This window comes from Sebastes umbrosus, chromosome 3 (genome assembly GCF_015220745.1).
Source record: "Sebastes umbrosus isolate fSebUmb1 chromosome 3, fSebUmb1.pri, whole genome shotgun sequence".
Taxonomy (NCBI): Eukaryota; Metazoa; Chordata; class Actinopteri; order Perciformes; family Sebastidae; genus Sebastes; species Sebastes umbrosus.
The window spans coordinates 407,501-425,780 of NC_051271.1; the positions used below are offsets into that span (position 1 = coordinate 407,501).

General features: G+C 41.9%; 1 protein-coding gene across 1 annotated transcript in view; it reads left to right on the forward strand.

Annotated features, from left to right (window-relative positions):
- LOC119484989 (metal transporter CNNM1-like) overlaps window positions 1-11,228 on the forward strand; it is a 21,671-nt gene extending 10,443 nt beyond the window's left edge. Inside the window, exons 2-10 of the mRNA XM_037764211.1 lie at window positions 547-690; window positions 808-948; window positions 1,398-1,567; window positions 1,649-1,739; window positions 3,554-3,699; window positions 4,230-4,515; window positions 7,810-7,914; window positions 9,442-9,546; window positions 10,631-11,228. Of these exons, the coding sequence (XP_037620139.1) occupies window positions 547-690; window positions 808-948; window positions 1,398-1,567; window positions 1,649-1,739; window positions 3,554-3,699; window positions 4,230-4,515; window positions 7,810-7,914; window positions 9,442-9,546; window positions 10,631-10,710 (1,268 nt within the window). The 3' untranslated portion in view covers window positions 10,711-11,228. The remainder of the gene's footprint in view (window positions 1-546; window positions 691-807; window positions 949-1,397; window positions 1,568-1,648; window positions 1,740-3,553; window positions 3,700-4,229; window positions 4,516-7,809; window positions 7,915-9,441; window positions 9,547-10,630) is intronic.
- Window positions 11,229-18,280: the final 7,052 nt, after the last annotated feature.

Here is an 18,280-nt window from a genome sequence, read left to right on the forward strand (position 1 = left end):
TATATATATATATTTATATACACATATATAAATATATATATATTAAAGGGCAACCTAACAATTGGGGGCTCGTCCAAGATCCCGGACGAGCCCCCAATTGTTACGTTCCTCCGTTTAGGGTCCAGGGGATGGAGGGAGTAACAAGAAATGTTTACCCAGGAAGGAGAGAGACTTGCAACAGATGTGTGTAAAAAATAATTATACAATTTATTAACAATAAATGAAAATTGTATTTATGATCTACGAGGAGTAGAAAAATAAAGTTTAGTCTACAGTTACTTAGAATCTGGATAGATGAGCTGTAATCGCTGATAGGCGCTCAAAATAATTAATTTATATATATTTATATAGTTTGTGACGCCACAGATCTGCAGCTTCACGTTGTGTGGATAAATAATACATCACCCCCCTCCTCCCCCCTCCCTTTATCTGTTAGTGATGTTTTACTGATACTTGTATTTTCTTTGTCCGGGTGTTTTGCCCTGTAAAGTATTTTTGAAATGCATTCTGGGTTAAAAGTGGCATTGAATGAACGTTTCCATCCAGGGAAGTCCCACCTCGCCATCGTGCAGCGGGTGAACAACGAGGGCGAGGGCGACCCTTTCTACGAGGTGTTGGGCATCGTCACGCTGGAGGACGTCATCGAGGAAATCATCAAGTCAGAGATCCTCGACGAGACTGACCTCTACAGTATGTATGCGTGCACGCAGACATGCACACAATATGTGAGAGTTTATCTTATGCTCTGTGATTTAAATACACTCTGTGTGTGTGTGTGTGTGTGTGTGTGTGTGTGTGTTCTGTCAGCTGATAACCGTACGAAGCGTCGGGTTTCTCACCACGAGCGGAAGCAGCAGGACTTCTCCATCTTCAAACTGTCAGAGAACGAGATGAAAGTGAACATTTCCCCTCAGCTTCTCCTGGCAACGCACCGCTTCCTGTCCACAGGTAACAGCCAATCAGATCGCTGCTGCGTGACCGGCGTTCTTGTATCTCCAACGAACATCCTCACAGGAAGGAGAGACGAGGGACATCATCCACACTGAGGATCTCATCGACAGTCTCAGTTCTTTAAGGGCCTTTGGTTTAGACATAAGGTGTGGGTTAAGGGTTGTGTTTAAGTTAAAGGAAATGATCATTTCTATATCAGTTTCTCACCCCGTGTTGCCTGGAAGTGTTGAAGAAAACTTTGTTTTTCTCTCAGGCCTCCACAGTGAACAGAGAATCAAAAAACGGATATCAAAATATTCAAAGAAAGGGCTAAAGTGGCATCCTGTTTGTGACCATTTTTAACATTAATATACTCACCTATCAGAGTCCAGAGTGAGACGGAGCATCCTCCTGATTGGTCCGTAAGAACATGTTGTCATCTCTCCTGTCCTCCCTCCCTCCATCAGAGGTGGAGCCCTTCAAACCAGCTCACATCTCAGAGAAGATCCTGTTGAGGCTCATCAAACACCCCAGCGTGGTTGAGGAACTCAAGTTCGATGAGAAGAACAAGCGAGCGTCGCAGCACTTCCTGTTTCAGCGCAACAAACCGGTGGACTACTTCATCCTGGTCCTGCAGGTACAATAAATACTGCAAAGACATGTTGGTCTTCTAGTCCCAGACAGCCGGTCAGCTCACGTGGTGTTTCTGCTTCTTCAGGGTCGAGTCGAGGTGGAGTTCGGTAAGGAGGCGCTGAAGTTTGAGAACGGAGCTTTTTCTTACTTTGGGGTTCCTTCCATCATGCCAGCAGGTACAAACACACACTGAGACACTTTTCTGATGACAAACTGCTCAATGACATTCAAACCAAGCCTCTTTCCTCTCCACTACCCATCTACATCAAACTTAACCTGAATATCGTACAATGGCCTATTCTCCATTTTAATCTTTAAACTGAAAACATAATCTTAATTTAGTCCCTAAAGTGACCGAATGTCCCAAAAAATGCTTGTGTATACATATACGTATATACACGGATACACACTACATTTATTTACCAATAAAATCCAAGTTGTACAGTCAAAAAGAGAAACTGAAAGAATCTACAGTTTGTCAAAGTAAATCACTGCTTGTGTGTGTAAACCTGTGCGGCTGCACTGCAGGCCTGAACGCAGTTTGTCTTTTGTAAATGTGCACTTGAAGAGTGAAAATCCTGATCAGCAGCACTCAAACTCTCCAGAAATCTTCAGTCATGGTATTTAAAGAGGACCTATTATGCTTTTCCCCTTTCCTTTAGTGTGTTATATGGTGTTTTTGTGCATGTAAAAGTTCTGCAAAGTTACAAACCCAAAGTCCACTCCAAAGAGATTTCCTCTCTCCCTCCACAGAAACACTGCTCCATGCCTGAAACACCTTGATTGAAGTCCCGCCTTTTCTTCTGTAACGTGGTGATGTCACCAAGTCACACATTTGCATAATACCAGCTTGTTTTGCACGGCCTCAAACAAAGCTAGTTAGAGCGGAGCTGGGATGGAGTCCGAGGGGTTTGGTTCAGTTGAACAATCACAACAGAGTGGCCCAGCTGACCGATCAGAGCAGGCTGGGCTCTTCAGGAGTAACTGCAGCACAGCTGCTTTATAAGAACAATAACGCATGTAAACACAGTAGATATCCAAAATACAAGTATGCACCTGAACATGAGCACAAGGTCCTCTTTAAACAGCTCTGAACAGCTTCAAATATGTGAAGTCTTCCAGATGGCCGCCCAACCAGAACCCGGTTCTGGTCCAGGTTTCTTCCCCCTAAACGGGGAGTTTTTCCTGGCCACAGCACTCTCCGGTGCAATGCACCTGGTGGGATCTCTTGTTGGGTCCAGCGTAAAATAATGGAAATTTACCGGCAGCAGGGGCGCCAGAAAATGTCTGTTAAAAAACAGAAAAATACTGTCCGTTAATTAACATAAATAAACTGTAAAAAAACAAAAAACAATAATTATCTTTATATAATTAGCCTTTATTACTGTTATATTACAAGAAATATTTTACTTTAAACATATATTTATTGTTAGAATAGTCATACACTGTAAATCTATGACCATTTACATATAAATCACAAATGAAACATGTCATTTTACGTTGCAAAAGCCTAAATTTACATTAACTCAGAAGGATTTTTACAAGAAATATTTTTAGAATTCCATGAAATCCTTTTCTTCTAACATAAATTAATTGTTAAAATAGAGTCATAAACATCTAAAAAACAGAATAATTATCTTTAAAAATGATCAAGAAAAGCTTAAATACAGATAATTACGATTGTGATTACAAAAAATACTGTAAATCTAAGACCATTTACATATAAATCACAAATGACACATGTCATTTTTACATTTTTGTGTATAGAGTACGGTCTAAGACCTGCTCTATATATAACTTCTGTTATGATTTAACGCTATATAAAGATAAATTGAATTGAATTGAAATTGAATTCCATCGCAGCATGGAGAGGAATAAATGAATGGAAGCTTTCAGCTCCAGCGGCTGAGCCCACCTCTGATCAGGAAGAAGGGCAAAATGAAGCAGCATCCCGAGTCTAAATATTCACAGGTTTCTTTTCCTCTTGCAGTCCACAGATCTCCGTCTCGCAGCAGTGGTCTGGACCGCTCTGAGTCCATGCTGTACGGAGGGAGCATGGGCCAGCTGAACGGAGGGGCGAACGTCTACCTGCCAGACTACTCCGTCAGACAGCTCACACACCTGCAGATCATCAAGGTAACACCTGAACGCCTCATGACCTTTCATAGGATTTATCATACAGTATGTCCTTAGACACCGTTTGATAAAAGTGGAGAGAACTTCTACCGCAGACATATATACATAGACGCTGCATTGGACGCTTCAGCCCGTTGCAGCGATACATCAACGTGGGCGCCATATTGGACCTGGCAACACTGGCCTGTAACCCTCTACTAGTGAACGGGGGAGCTGCCGTTTCTCTGGATAAAAAGCACTAACGTTAACGTTAATTTAACGTTCCTCCTCGTAGATCATAAACCCTTTAATATAATAACGACTGGTTGAAACCGGTTGAGAAATGTAGACGTTATAGTGCTTTTTATCCAGAGAAACGGCAGCTCCCCCGTTCACTAGTAGAGGATTATAGGCCGGTCTGGTCAGGTCCACTATGGCGCCCACGTTGACGTCCGATCCACGCGTCTATGTATATATACAGCATGTCTCTTCCACCATAACATCCTTCTAACCCTTAAGTATACCCATAATCCTCTGCTGCTGTGTGTCAGATTACCCGCAGCCACTACCAGAACGCTGTGACGGCCACCCGGATGGACAGCTCTCCTCTGACGCCCGATGCCGACGCCCGTCTGGCGGAAGGCGACACCCCGACCCCAGAGCCCCCGGCCGCAGAGCACGGCGCCACGCCGGAGCACACCACCACCTCCACCACCACCACCACCCTCATGCCCCCACCCAGGGAGACCGGCCGGCCCAGCTCGGCCCGGACCCGAGGACAGCAGTCCAGCGTCCCACACAGCACCTCGCTGCTCAACGAGAAGAACCGCATCGTCCGTGAGTATCCAGAGACAGACAGGAAGTGACACTTCAGATCCATCAGAGGCAGACAAACAACGCCGGCTCCCTCAAATGAGTTTCTCTCTTTTCATTAGAGCAAAATATTCAGAATGAATTGAGTTCAAGAAGCTCATCCTAACAGACGGACGCCGAGTCTGAGAGATAAACAGACTGTATATCAATGAGATGATCAGGAAACAATGGATTCCTATGAGAAGCAGCTGTTAGTGCCACATTAAGGGGAAAGTTAGATTTGAATGGGTTTTGGATGAAGACTAATATTACGCTGTTGAGATTTAGTGGCTAGGGAAGTTTTTAGAAGAATATATGGCGTATATTTTATGCACATGAAATGTACTAGAGCAGGGGTCTCCGACAAGTAGCTCGCTCGCTACCAGTAGCTCGCTACCTGTGTCTGAGTGGCTCACTAAAGGTTACGAGAATATGGAGATAAGTTTGATAACACAAAGTCACATTGTAAAATCAATTCACAGACATCGCGCCCCCTTCTGACACTAAATGATTATTTGCCGACAACTAAACAAGCTGCACTGCTTTCACATTTCATGACATCAGCGACGTGGTAACATTAGGCGATGATGGCAGACCAGCAAGCGTACACCAGGACAATAAAAAGCAAAAAAATATATACTATTTTAATGAAGAATGCGAGCGTGGCAGTCGGTAAAAGATTCAACGTTGAGCGCCACTTCACCAAAATCCACGGCAACTGTTAATGCCGACTTTCCGGCTGGTAGCGGTCTACGAACAGAGAAGGTAAAGGAGCTGAAAACAACGCTTAAAAAAGACGCCAGTCTCTGTTTAACAAACTGAGGAAGAAGAAGGCCAATGCTGCAGCAGAGGCTTCGTTTAGTGGCCAACATCCTAACGAAGCAAAAAGCCCTTCGCCGATGGAGGGATTGTAATAGAAGCAATGACTGCGATGTTATTAAAGGACCATGAAAGTAAGACAGAAATGATGTCTGCTGTCGGCGATGTACAACTTGGCGTCGCTGTGTGTAGCTCTGGGACACTTTCATTTTGTCAAATTAGCTCTCAGAGGGAAAAAAGGTTGGAGACCCCTGGTCTGGAGCAATGCTGGAAAACAGCATAGATGAAAAGAGCAACGCCTCAACACTGTCTCTAAACCACTAATTATTTGAACAGACAAAGTTCATGGATTTTTGTCAGATCAAAATATTTTTAAAATATGAATAAGCTGATTGGTTGTGTGTTGACTGCTATTTCATAAGCACTACTTTACACAGACACATTTAATTCAGATGCAGATTAAATGCTATTGTACAAAAAGCAAAGTTCCCCACAAATATTTCAAAATGAATTCCTACTGTATATATTACTGTAACGTTATGCTAAATGTGTGTTTCACTGCTGCAGACTAGAACTGGAGTCAGTAATCGGTCTTTGAATGCACCGCTGGGAGGGAGAACAGAAACATGAATATTGATGCACCACTGCAGCTTAATTACTTCAAATTCAAAGTGGTGCACCGAATGATGCTCCTCATGGAGACCAGTGGTGTGTGTGTGTGTGTGTGTGTTTGTGTGTGTGTGTGTGTGTACACTATGAACATTGATTATAGCAGAGGAATATTTGTACTTTTTGCTGGTTATAAAAGCTACAGACAGACAGGAAGGACAGAGCTGAACAGCAAATAAAGCAAACTCTACAGGCAAAAATGAATGGGAACCAATGATGGACCCCACCAGTCAGCTTATTACAGAGTTTATTCTTATAGAATATAAATATAATTATATGACCCTAATGGATTCAGTTGGTGAAGCCACTGATGGAAGTGTTACAAAGGTCAAGAACTGTTATTGTAACATTGTGCCGTCAATTTAAAGGGACTGTTTATAACTTTTTAAGCGTATAAATGTAGCGGGTCGGGACACATGCACGCTCGCATGTGGCCGTCGTCCCCGCTCCTCTGCCTGCTTGCCTTCACTCAGACAGAGCGCGCGTTCTCGCGTACTCGCTCCACCTCTCACGTGCATGCTGCTCACTCCACACTGCAGAAGAGTTAGTTTAGCTCTGAGAATATCTAGTGAATGTTCAGTGGACGTTTGTGCTGAAATAACTGCTGCAGCTCCTCCAGACCAACAGAGGTTTCCCGTGTCTTGTGAAGTGACGGGGCTCTGCAGAGAGAAACCTTGTCGTCTCGTTACCGACCGGGTGCCGGTGTCTTCCTGTTCACTCCAGCTGTGGGCGGAGGGAGACGAGTTTCTCGCTGCAGAGCCCCGCTACCTCAGCCTGCGCTGAGCCAGGAGAAGCAAACACAGTATCAGCATTGATTCATGGAGAGACCTTCGTCTGGTCAGCTAACATTACTGCCAAGCAGCTGAAATATAGAGTGATATTGTGCTTTTAGCTGACGTGTGTCTCCTCACTGTTTTGAGCGATGCTCGTTCATGCCCATGTAGAGCGAGGAAGCGCGAGCCCGACGCTGACTTTCGTTGATTTCACGGCCACAGGTGTCGCTGTTAAGAAGCATTTCTGAAAGTTACAAATAGTCCCTTTAATATCAAACTGACATTTTTAAGAAAGTAATTTTTCTGATTTGTTTCCAACAGCAACTATAAGAGGGTATATCTGTGAATGCTCCTCACATTTTAAACGTGGTTATCTGGTGAATCTGGTTGGCAAGGGATGCTACAAAGTGTATATTTTTCATGTATGAATAAGTTTAAGAAAAAAGTTAGATATACATTTGTGGGAAAGTTATTTTACAAAAAGACATTGTAGTCTTAAGTTAGTCTCTCTTTTTTTGGCGTTAAAGGGGACATCACACATACCTGAAGTTCCTACCAACCCACAAACTGTGAAATAAGACGACCTAGTCAGTTTTTTGTGGGCTGTCTAGATCAGAAAATATATGATTCAACAAGCCGTTCAGATTTGGCTCCCCTTCCTATGTCACATGCAGGCTCATCAGAATACCTTTGTAAAGATGCACCACATTTCACTCTCAAGCCAATCAGAGCAGACTGGGCTTTTTAAAGACAGGCGCTAAAACGGAGTGTTTCAGACAGACGGTGAATACAGGTATATATTCAGACAGACAGGATGAGGAAAATAAACATGTTCTAGTAGAAACACAAAATACAAGTATGAACCTGGAAATGAGCATCATATGGGACCTTTGAATTAATGACAACTTGGCAACCAGTTCCAACTCTCTCATGATCCTCAGGTGGGAGACAGACTTTGAAAAACGGGTCAGGAAAAAGGCATAATTTATTGTCATATATGTGTGTGTGTCTTCTGCAGGCAGCAAGTCGGACGGCCAGAAGAGTCCCAGCGATTCAGTGTTTCTCAGGATGGATGAGATCCCGTACATCAAGGAGGACAGATCTGAGGGTGACGCTCACGCTGGTACGACGCGTTACCGTTAACCGCTCTGTTCAGACAAGCAATCTGATTGGTCGGATGGACTCTTTAATATTCCACGGAAAGGATAATGTACAGCGAGCCGGTCATTGTTGTGAAATAAACCCCAACAGGGCCTGAAACGGAGGTCTCTCATCATCCTGAAGGAGTTAATGTCACAACAATGACCCGCTAGCTGTTCATTATCTTGATTATTACACAGCTACTTACTGAAGAAATCAATAATCTGACACAAAAACGGTCCTCCAGAGTCTGACACCAGAGCTGTGTCCATAGCAACGGTCTGTTATACATAGCAACGGTCTGCTACACATAGCAACGGTCTGCTACACGTAGCAACGGTCTGGTATACATAGCAACGGTCTGTTATACATAGCACCGGTCTGTTATACATAGCAACGGTCTGTTATACATAGCAACGGTCTGATACACGTAGCAACGGTCTGATACACGTAGCAACGGTCTGTTATACATAGCAACGGTCTGTTATACATAGCAACGGTCTGATACACGTAGCAACGGTCTGATACACGTAGCAACGGTCTGTTATACATAGCAACGGTCTGTTATACATAGCACCGGTCTGTTATACATAGCAACGGTCTGTTATACTTAGCAATGGTCTGTTATACATAGCACCAGTCTGTTATACATAGCAACGGTCTGTTATACATAGCAACAGTCTGTTATACATAGCAACGGTTTGCTATACATAGCAACGGTCTGTTATACATAGCAATGGTCTGTTATACGTAGCAACGGTCTGTTATACATAGCAACGGTCTGTTATACATAGCAATGGTCTGCTATACTTAACAACGGTCTGTTATATGTAGCAGCGGTCTGTTATACGTAGCAACGGTCTGCTATACGTAGCAACGGTCTGTTATACACAGCAATGGTCTGTTATACATAGCAACGGTCTGTTATACATAGAAACGGTCTGTTATACATAGCAATGGTCTGCTATACTTAACAACGGTCTGTTATACGTAGCAACGGTCTGCTATACGTAGCAACGGTCTGCTATACGTAGCAACGGTCTGCTATACGTAGCAACGGTCTGTTATACATAGCAACGGTTTGTTATACATAGCAGCAGTCTGCTATAAAGAAATAACAAACCGTAGAACGCCGTGATTAACCAATCAGAATCGAGTATCAACAAAGCCGTAACAATTGATGATAATATCCATAAATAACAGTTAATGGTAACAAGCAGTAAAAGTCACTGTGGCTGAACAAAGAAAAGACTTTCTGAATAAGGCACATTCATTATTTATTTTTAAATGAATTCAAATCTTTTCTTGAGCAGCTTTAAAGGTTTCCAGACGTCTTTAGTTTCACTTTGTACCCTAAACTCATACAGGACTTTAATGTCTCCTCCGACTGAGACTAAAGCTGTTCATACTGACCAGGTCATGACTACCTCTCTCTCTCTCTCTCTCTCTCTCTCTCCCTCCCTCTCCCTCTCTCTCTCTCTCTCTCTCTCCCCCCCTCTCTCTCTCTCAGACATGGCCTCTGTTCCCATAGAAACGGACACGTCTCCTTTCATCAGCAGCCTGTCGCTGAGCGGCTCAGAGGACACACTGGGCAAGAAACTCCTGCTCAAACTCAGTCAGTCACACACCACACACACACACACGCACACACGCACGCACACACACACACACACACACACACAGACACACCACTATTCACAAGTCCTTTCTATGCCTCTCTCTCTCTCTCTCTCTCTCTCTCCCTCCCTGCTTTACTTTGATTAACAAACTCAACACACTCTCACAGCCTCCCTCCAGAACCTCCAGAACCTCCAGAACCTCCAGAACCTCCTACTGAAACATACATTAGTGATTTGGACCGGCCCACCAAGAGTTTTTTATTTTGCTCTATAGATGCAAAAGCATAGTTTATAAACCATAAACTACATATAGAGATACAAGTAGATACAAACAACAACAGTTTATAAAGTGGTTGATTGTATTTCCTACGTCACATCACAGAGAACTTCATATCTGATTTATTGCTGTCAGGTAGGTTATTGTTGGAGATGGAACAGATGTGATGTGATCTTATTCAAGCTTCTGTAGGTTGGAAGGCAGGAAGAAAAATACATATAAACATCTAAAACACATGAATGTAGAGTTTGATCAGTGATGTATAATGTCGCTGATTTGTTGTAAATGGCAACTACACACTTTATACATGCAGTCATCTAGTCAAGTTTATATCTAGTTTGATTCACAAATAAATAATCACATTTAAATGTCCGAAAAATTACAACCATGTATTAGGGCCATTGTAGGTAAAAAAAAAAAAATAAAAAATGATGGGGCTGGGTGCAATATTCAGAGAAAAACTTAAAATTTATGAGAAAAAACTTAAATATTCTCTGAGATCAAATTGATAAATTTACGAGAAAAAACTTACAAATTTACCATAAAAAAAACTTTTCCCAAATTTTCTTGTTGTTTTTTTCTCATAAATTCACTATTTTAATTTTGGAAATTCAGAGGTTTTTTTTCTCAGATTATTACCCCCCCTCTCTCTCATACAATGGCCGCAATATATTTCCTGAGTCTTTAAGATGGAGGTGCAAAGTTAGCGTGACCCATAATCAGAATGGACGCAAGTATGAGAATAAATTCCACGTTGAAAAATGAACCGTTGCTTAACTGTCGACGTGTGTCGTCTCTCTCAGGCCACAAGAAGAGGAAAAAATCCCGCGAAGGAGAAAAGACACCAGAGGACATTTCAGAGCAGCCGCTGGTGAAAACCTGACCTGAAGCCTCCATCGCCATCGCCATCACCTGATGGCGCTTTAAGCTGTTCGTACAGACGACGTGGTCGGTGAACTACAGCTATCAGAGTTTTATCTGAACCTGTAGGAGGTTATGAAGTTGGACCCATCACCAGGAAAACACTGAACACCATTTTATAACAGAAAGAAAAAGCTTTGGCAATATGCATTAAACTGTAGCTTCTCATCTTCACAGGTTCCTCATGCCGATGCTTGTATATAACGGAATGACTGTGAATGTAAAATGTTTGTAGAGAAAATCATAGTTTTTATACACTACTGTATATACTCTCCTCATGTGATCACTTCTCCAGCGGAGCTGAAACGGTACCCAGGAAACGGATGGAAGACACCAAAGATGTTGCTGTTTTTGTACATAAAATTGCTCCAGATTGCACATCTCAACAGAACAGAAGTCAACTTTGTGTTCAGGCTTTTGATTTGAAAGGTCGCCTGATTCACGTTGTTTGTTTCCTGCTGATTAGATCTGAACAACAAATATTATTCTTTTTGTCTTTTATTGATGTACAAACAAGACTTTTATATCCAGACCGTGTCTGGATGTTCTTCCCATATCCAAACGCAGATTTGCACACACATCTAATGTGGCCAAAAGTGTGTGGACACCTCGGTTTCTTCCTGGTTTTGGCGGCTAAAGTCCTAAAGGGGACATATCATGCACTTTTTCAGTGCTTATGCACATACATATGCAACACGTTCTCATCCCAACTGGTCACATTCGGACGCTTTGTCACGCCCCTTAGCGTCACTTTAGGATTAGGCCACAAATCCACTTAGTTATGTTTAGGAAAAAACGACATGGTTGGGCTTTAAACCATAAACATATATATATAGACGCCGCATTGACTCCTGGATCGTACGTCAACGTGGGCGCCATATTGGACCTGGCCAGACCGGCCTGTAACCCTCTACTAGTGAACGGGGGAGCATCCGTTTCTCTGTATAAAAAGCACTATAACGTCTATATTTCTCAACCGGTTTCAACCAGTCGTTATCATATTAAAGGGGAACGTAACAATTGGGGGCTCGTCCAAGATCCCGGATGAGCCCCAAATTGTTACGTTCCCCCATTTAGGGTCCAGGGGATGGAGGGAGCAACAAGAAATGTTTACCCAGGAAGGAGAGGGACTGGCAACAGATGTGTGTAAACAATAATTATACAATTTATGATCTATGAGGAGGAACGTTAAGTTAACGTTACCATTCTTTTATTCTTTTCCCAAAGATTTTGGTAGAAAAACTGTTAAATACGTCACAGCTTCCGGTTCCTGGATCAGCCGTCTGTCCTTCCATATGGTGGATTCAATCCATTATTAGGTCATTATTATAAATTAGTACTATCATATTGCATTTTCCTTTAAGCATTTTACACATCATCAACTGTTCAAGTTAACGTTAAGTCTTTACAAAACGTCTGCTTCGGTAACATCAGATCAGAGTTAGCTGACGTTCCTTATTGTTAGATAATCGATATAAGCTAATGTTAGCTTATTGATGTTCATATCTAACATGATATCCTGTTTAAAACATGAAATGTACGATACGTATTAAAAACCATGTGTGTCTAATATTGAAAACAATAAAACTGATGGCATGTCTTGGTTAACAATTAGATTATTTAGTTTTTTATAATTGCTGTATTATCACCATTATTTCAATAAATTCCGATCATAACTAATATTATTATACTAATATTTAATGTTACCATTATTCATTTATGTACTACTAGTTGCCTGTTAATCTGATTGCTCTTATTAGTTAGTACATAATAGTAATATCAGTAGCAGTATTAGCAGTAGCCTATAGACTGAAAGCATGATCGCTAAAACGGAGGAAGACATTTCATTATATATTTTTATATTATATTATACTCTCTACAAGTATTAACCTTAAACAAGGGAGATAAGCCAAAGCTCCCCGTTCAGTATAGTTTAGTAGAGGGTTACAGGCCAGTGTTGTCAGGTCCAATATGGCGCCCATGTTGACGTATCGCTGCAACGTGCTGAAGCGTCCAATGCGACGTCTATATATATACTTTATGTCTATGCTTAAAACTACTACATTTGTAAAGTGAAAATGACGCTGAACGTTGTGAACACGGGACACGAACGAACAGCTGATTGAAAGTGAAACTCAACGCCTGGATGACAGCCTTGTGTTTGTCGGCGCCAAAACGGAGCGTTTCAGACGGACAGGAGGAGAAACATAATGTGTTTTTTGAACATTAAAGGGCCTCTATGTAAGAATCATAATGTCTTGTTAACAGCTTCACCTGTGTCCGTTAAGTCAACTAAAGTCAGCGTCCTGTTGCTGGCGCTTGTGCTCGCTCTACATAGACATGAAGGAGCATCACTCAACACAGTGAGGAGACACACGTCAGCTAAAAGCACAATATCACTCTATATTTCAGCTGCTTGGCAGTAATGTTAGCTGACCAGACCAAGGTCTCTCCATGAATCAATGCTGATCCTAGTGTCGGCTTTTCCCGCCTCAGCCTCCCGACCGCGGCCGGAGGGAACGGGGGAGACGCCGGAGTTTTGGTCGGAGACGATAACGTTTCTCTCTGCGGAGCCCCGTCACTTCACAAGACACGGGAAACCTCTGTTGGTCTGGAGGAGCTGCAGCAGTTATTTCTGCACAAACGTCCACTGAACATTCACTAGATATTCTCAGAGCTAAACTAACTCTTCTGCAGTGTGGAGTGAGCAGCATGCACGTGAGAGGTGGAGAGAGAGAGAGAGAAGGAGCGTGGTGTGTGAGTGAAGGCAGGCAGAGGAGCAGAGGAGCAGAGGAGCAGAGACTCCGGTCCTGGAGACCAAAGCTACGGTCTCCCCCGCGTCCTCCGACCGCGGCCAACACTGTTTAACAGCTTCACTAGATACAACCAAGAGGTTTTGGTGCTTCACTGGAGTTTGTGTTGGAGTCTGAGTCTGAACAGCGGAGACACACGAGAGACCATGAGACACACGAGAGACCATGAGACACACGAGAGACCAGGAGACACCGACCAGCAATGATTTATACCTGGAAGAAGTTACTAACAGAACCTTTAAAGGAAGTAAACATGTTCTAGTAGAAACCCAAAATACAAGTATGAACCTGGAGATGAGCCTGATATGTCTCCTTTAATGCAACAACATACAACGATATTTTAGACATTAGTGTAACTTTGCATTAACAGTTTGTGTTTCATCCTCCTCCTCTCTCCTTCCTCACTCCTCATCCTCTCTCCTCATCCTCCCTCCACCTCTTCCTCCTCTTCCTCCTCTTCCTCTTCCTCCTCCTCCTCCTCCTCCTCCTCCTCCTCCTCTTCCTCCTCCTCTCCTCATCCTCCTCCTCCTCTTCCTCCTCTCTCATCCTCCTCCTCCTCTTCTCCTCTCTCATCCTCCTCCTCCTCCTCCTCCTCCTCCTCCTCCTCCTCTTCTCCTCTCTCATCCTCTCTCCTCATCCTCCCTCCACCTCTTCCTCCTCTTCCTCCTCTTCCTCTTCCTCCTCCTCCTCCTCCTCCTCCTCCTCCTCCTCTTCCTCCTCCTCTCCTCATCCTCCTCCTCCTCTTCCTCCTCTCTCATCCTCCTCCTCCTCTTCTCCTCTCTCATCCTCCTCCTCCTCCTCCTCCTCCTCCTCCTCCTCCTCCTCCTCTTCTCCTCTCTCATCCTCTCTCCTCTTCCTCCTCCTCCTCTGAGCCTTTTCTTTTGAAGATATGTGATTTGAATCACATTTTTATACTTCATAAATCTGTTTTTTTGGACGTTAGAGGACGATCAGACTCCGGCTGGATACCAGACAGACTGGAGCCACCTGTCTGCATATAGATTGGTAGAAATCTCAGCCTTTCATTTAACTTCAGTTTAATTCCTCACCCGATGTGTGTGACCACTGAACCTGGTTAAATAAATCATCTCCTCATTAGATCCATGTCAATTAGAAATTAATCTCTGGCTTTTCTTTACGGAGGTGAAATGAGAATGAGCTTCTGTCTTCAGCAACTATATATATATATATATTATATTAGATATACGACGCCTAGATTACACATGTTATTGGGTTTATGAGGTCAGCACCTTCCATATGATCTGAACTAGACACACAGGTACGTCCACATGTCTCTATTGATGGACACCTTCACTCATCAATGTCTCCAATGATTTCTCAACTGATCACCATGTACTCTTTCTTAATGGACTTTCCATCTTTACTTTTAACATTGACCTGCATTCATATCATAATGTTTATATATAAACGTTATGTTTTGCCAGACATATCTCTTTTTTTTTTATTAAATAATATATTTTATTTTTTATTCTCCACATCTGCAACAAAAACTTTCTGAAACACACTTTGTTGCTTTTAGGGGCTGTCAAAGTTAACGCCATAATAACGTGTTAACGCAAATTGGTTTTAACGCCACTAATTTCTGTAACGCGTTAACGCCATCGATCTTTAGGAGGTTGTAACGGGCTCAGTTTTAAAGCCAGAAAAAAAACTGCTTGTCATGAAGGAGGTTAAATAACGCAACAAACTTGCGCAAAATTTTAGCGAGGAAAAAATGTCATTGCCATCTCCAAAGGGGTCCCTTGACCTCTGACCTCCAGATCAGTGAATGTAAATGGGTTCTATGGGTACCCACGAGTCTCCCCTTTACAGACATGTCCACTTTATGATCATCACATGCAGTTTGGGGCAAGTCATAGTCAAGTCAGCACACTGACACACTGACAGCTGTTGTTGTCTGTTGGGCTGCAGTTTGCCATGTTATGATTGGAGCATATTGTTTGATGCTAAATGCAGTACCTGTGAGGGTTTCTGGATCAATATCTGTCATTGATTTGTGTTGTTCATTGATTTCCATTAATAAATATATACATACATTTACATAAAGCAGCATATTACACACTCCCATGTTGATAAGAGGATTAAATACATGACTAATCTCCTTTAAGGTTCATTTAGAACAGATGAAAAATGTGTGATTAATTTTGATTGTGATTGATGGTCTTCTACATTTTTACAGAGTGCCTGGAGATTGAAACCTTAAGTAATATATTAACATAGATAAAAATATGATATAATATGATATCAGGCTCTTTGTTAAACCTGAATGCAGCTCTTGGGACAGTTTGGAGGTTCTGGTTGCAGCTGCTGACATCCTGCGACCCAGAATCCTTCACTTCTCTCCCCCTGTCTGTGCACGGCGTTCTGACTCCGTCCCTCAACCTGCAGTGGACTTTTTTTTAGTGTTTGTGTCTGCATGAGGACGGGACGGACGGACGGGCGTGGCTCCGTCTCACTGACTTTACAGGATCAGATTTGTGGCACTGCAGCACAGAGCAGGAGGAGGAAGAGCAGGAGGAGGAAGAAGAGGAGGAGGAGGAAGAGCAGGAGGAGGAAGAAGAGGAGGAGGAGGAGGAGGAAGAGCAGGAGGAGGAAGAAGAGGAGGAGGAGGAGGAGGAAGAGCAGGAGGAGGAAGAAGAGGAGGAGGAGGAGGAGGAGGAGGAGGAGGAAGAAGAGGAAGAAGAGGAGGGGGAGGAGGAGGAGGAGGAGGAGGAGGAGGAAGAGCAGGAGGAGGAGGAGCAGGAGGAGGAAGAGCAGGAGGAGGAGGAGGAGATGCAGGGAAGGACGGGAGACATAAAGCAGATGGAGGTCTGAAGTGACTGATATAGAAGAAGAAGTTTATGGATTTTTGAATGAAAAGCTGGTCAGAATAATGAATATAATTTAGGTTCCTGCATGGACTAACCTGCTGCTCCGCATGTGTAATATTATTTTGGTGGATTAAAGAGCGATATGTGTTTCATTGGCAGTTTTAAAGGACTCAAAGAGAAAAAGTTCACATTTAAAGAGCCTAAATATTTCTCTATTGGCTCTGAAACACCCAGATGGATCCACCTCAGACCGGGGAGGATGCTCTCGGACTCAGCTCATTGGCTAATGTAACGGGCGGGGGGGTGGGGGGCGAGGAGAAGCATCCCTCCTGGGTGCAATACATCAAACCTGCTGAGTCACTTTGCTGCATTGGAGCGCCGACCGCAGCCAATCAGCATCATCCTCTGAGGTCAGAGAGGGACGATCACTGATTCTGCTGCAGCATTTTGGTTGATTAGATTGTAGGTTTGTTGTTCTATCTGATCTCTGAGTATCAGGACGTCTTCTCAAAAGAGTCTCACATCACTATTTCTGCTGTGAGCAGATATAATCTCTGACTGGTGCTTAGTAGAAACAGTTCATGTTTTCAGCTTTGTTTTGTTTCTGTGTGGAAGAGATGTAGAGAAACGTGATGCCTGTAAAATAGAAAGCAATTACAGTATGTGATGGTATTCTGCATCAAAATATACAGAAATATGACGCTCCGCAACGCGTCAACAGTCTCCTGTCTTCAGTTTACATCCAACAATACGCCTTTTTCTTACGGTCAACAAATCTCCCAAAAATCCCATGAACACGACTGTATATGTGCTTTACTTTACTTTCTATTTTATGTCACATTATACTTCTACTGCACCACATTTCAGAGGGAAACGTTGTATTTTTACTTAACTGCATTTATCTGACAGCCGCAGCTGATATATACTGGAAAAATAAAGATATTTGCAACCAGCTATAAAATGCTGCTTACTGTACATGTTAATGCATCAAGAATTATAATCCAACTATGTCATATAATATATATAATATATATATATATGTATTTATATATATAAATACATATATATATATTAAATATAATATAAGATAAATATATATATATTATATATAAATATATGTATATATATTATATAAATATATGTATATATATATATTATAAATATATAATATATATATTACATAAATATATTATATAAATATAATATATATACAAAAATTATATATTATATATAAATATATAATATACATATATTAGAACACCTCTGAAAGGTATTTTTCTGTTTAATGAGTATTTTTAGTTTTGACACTTGTAGTATTCTTTAACTGTACTACTACTACATTTACTTAAAGATCCCTGCAGACATGTTATGATATATAAAATACTTTGCTTTAGATGTTAAAAATGTAAAAACCCAGAATCAATCTATATAAAAGATTAAAATATTCTTAATTTAAAAAGTGTATAACTAAAAGGGCACAAGATGTCTCCTACTTTAGGTTACAATAGTTTTTTATTTTTATTTTGTACTTTTCAATTTAATTTTAGTTTCAGTTTTTCAGAAAAGTTTAGTTTTAGTATATTTAGTTTTACAAACTAGATATTTGAGACTTTTTAATTTTTTTTTTAATTTTTACATCTTCAGTAGGAATCATTGTGTTTGAGGTTGAGAGACGGACCAACACATTGTTGGTTTTTGGTCTTTTCAGGAGGTTTGAGGACAAGAACAAAGACAAATATGTTGAAAGCTGATAACTGCAGGGAAAATCTAAATGTTCTTGTCTTTTTCATGAGCTTTTTGACGATAATCTTTACACATGTATATATTTTATTAACTGTACAGCATCGGAGGTTTTTTTTGGGGGGGGGAAACAGGCAGAAAGCAAATA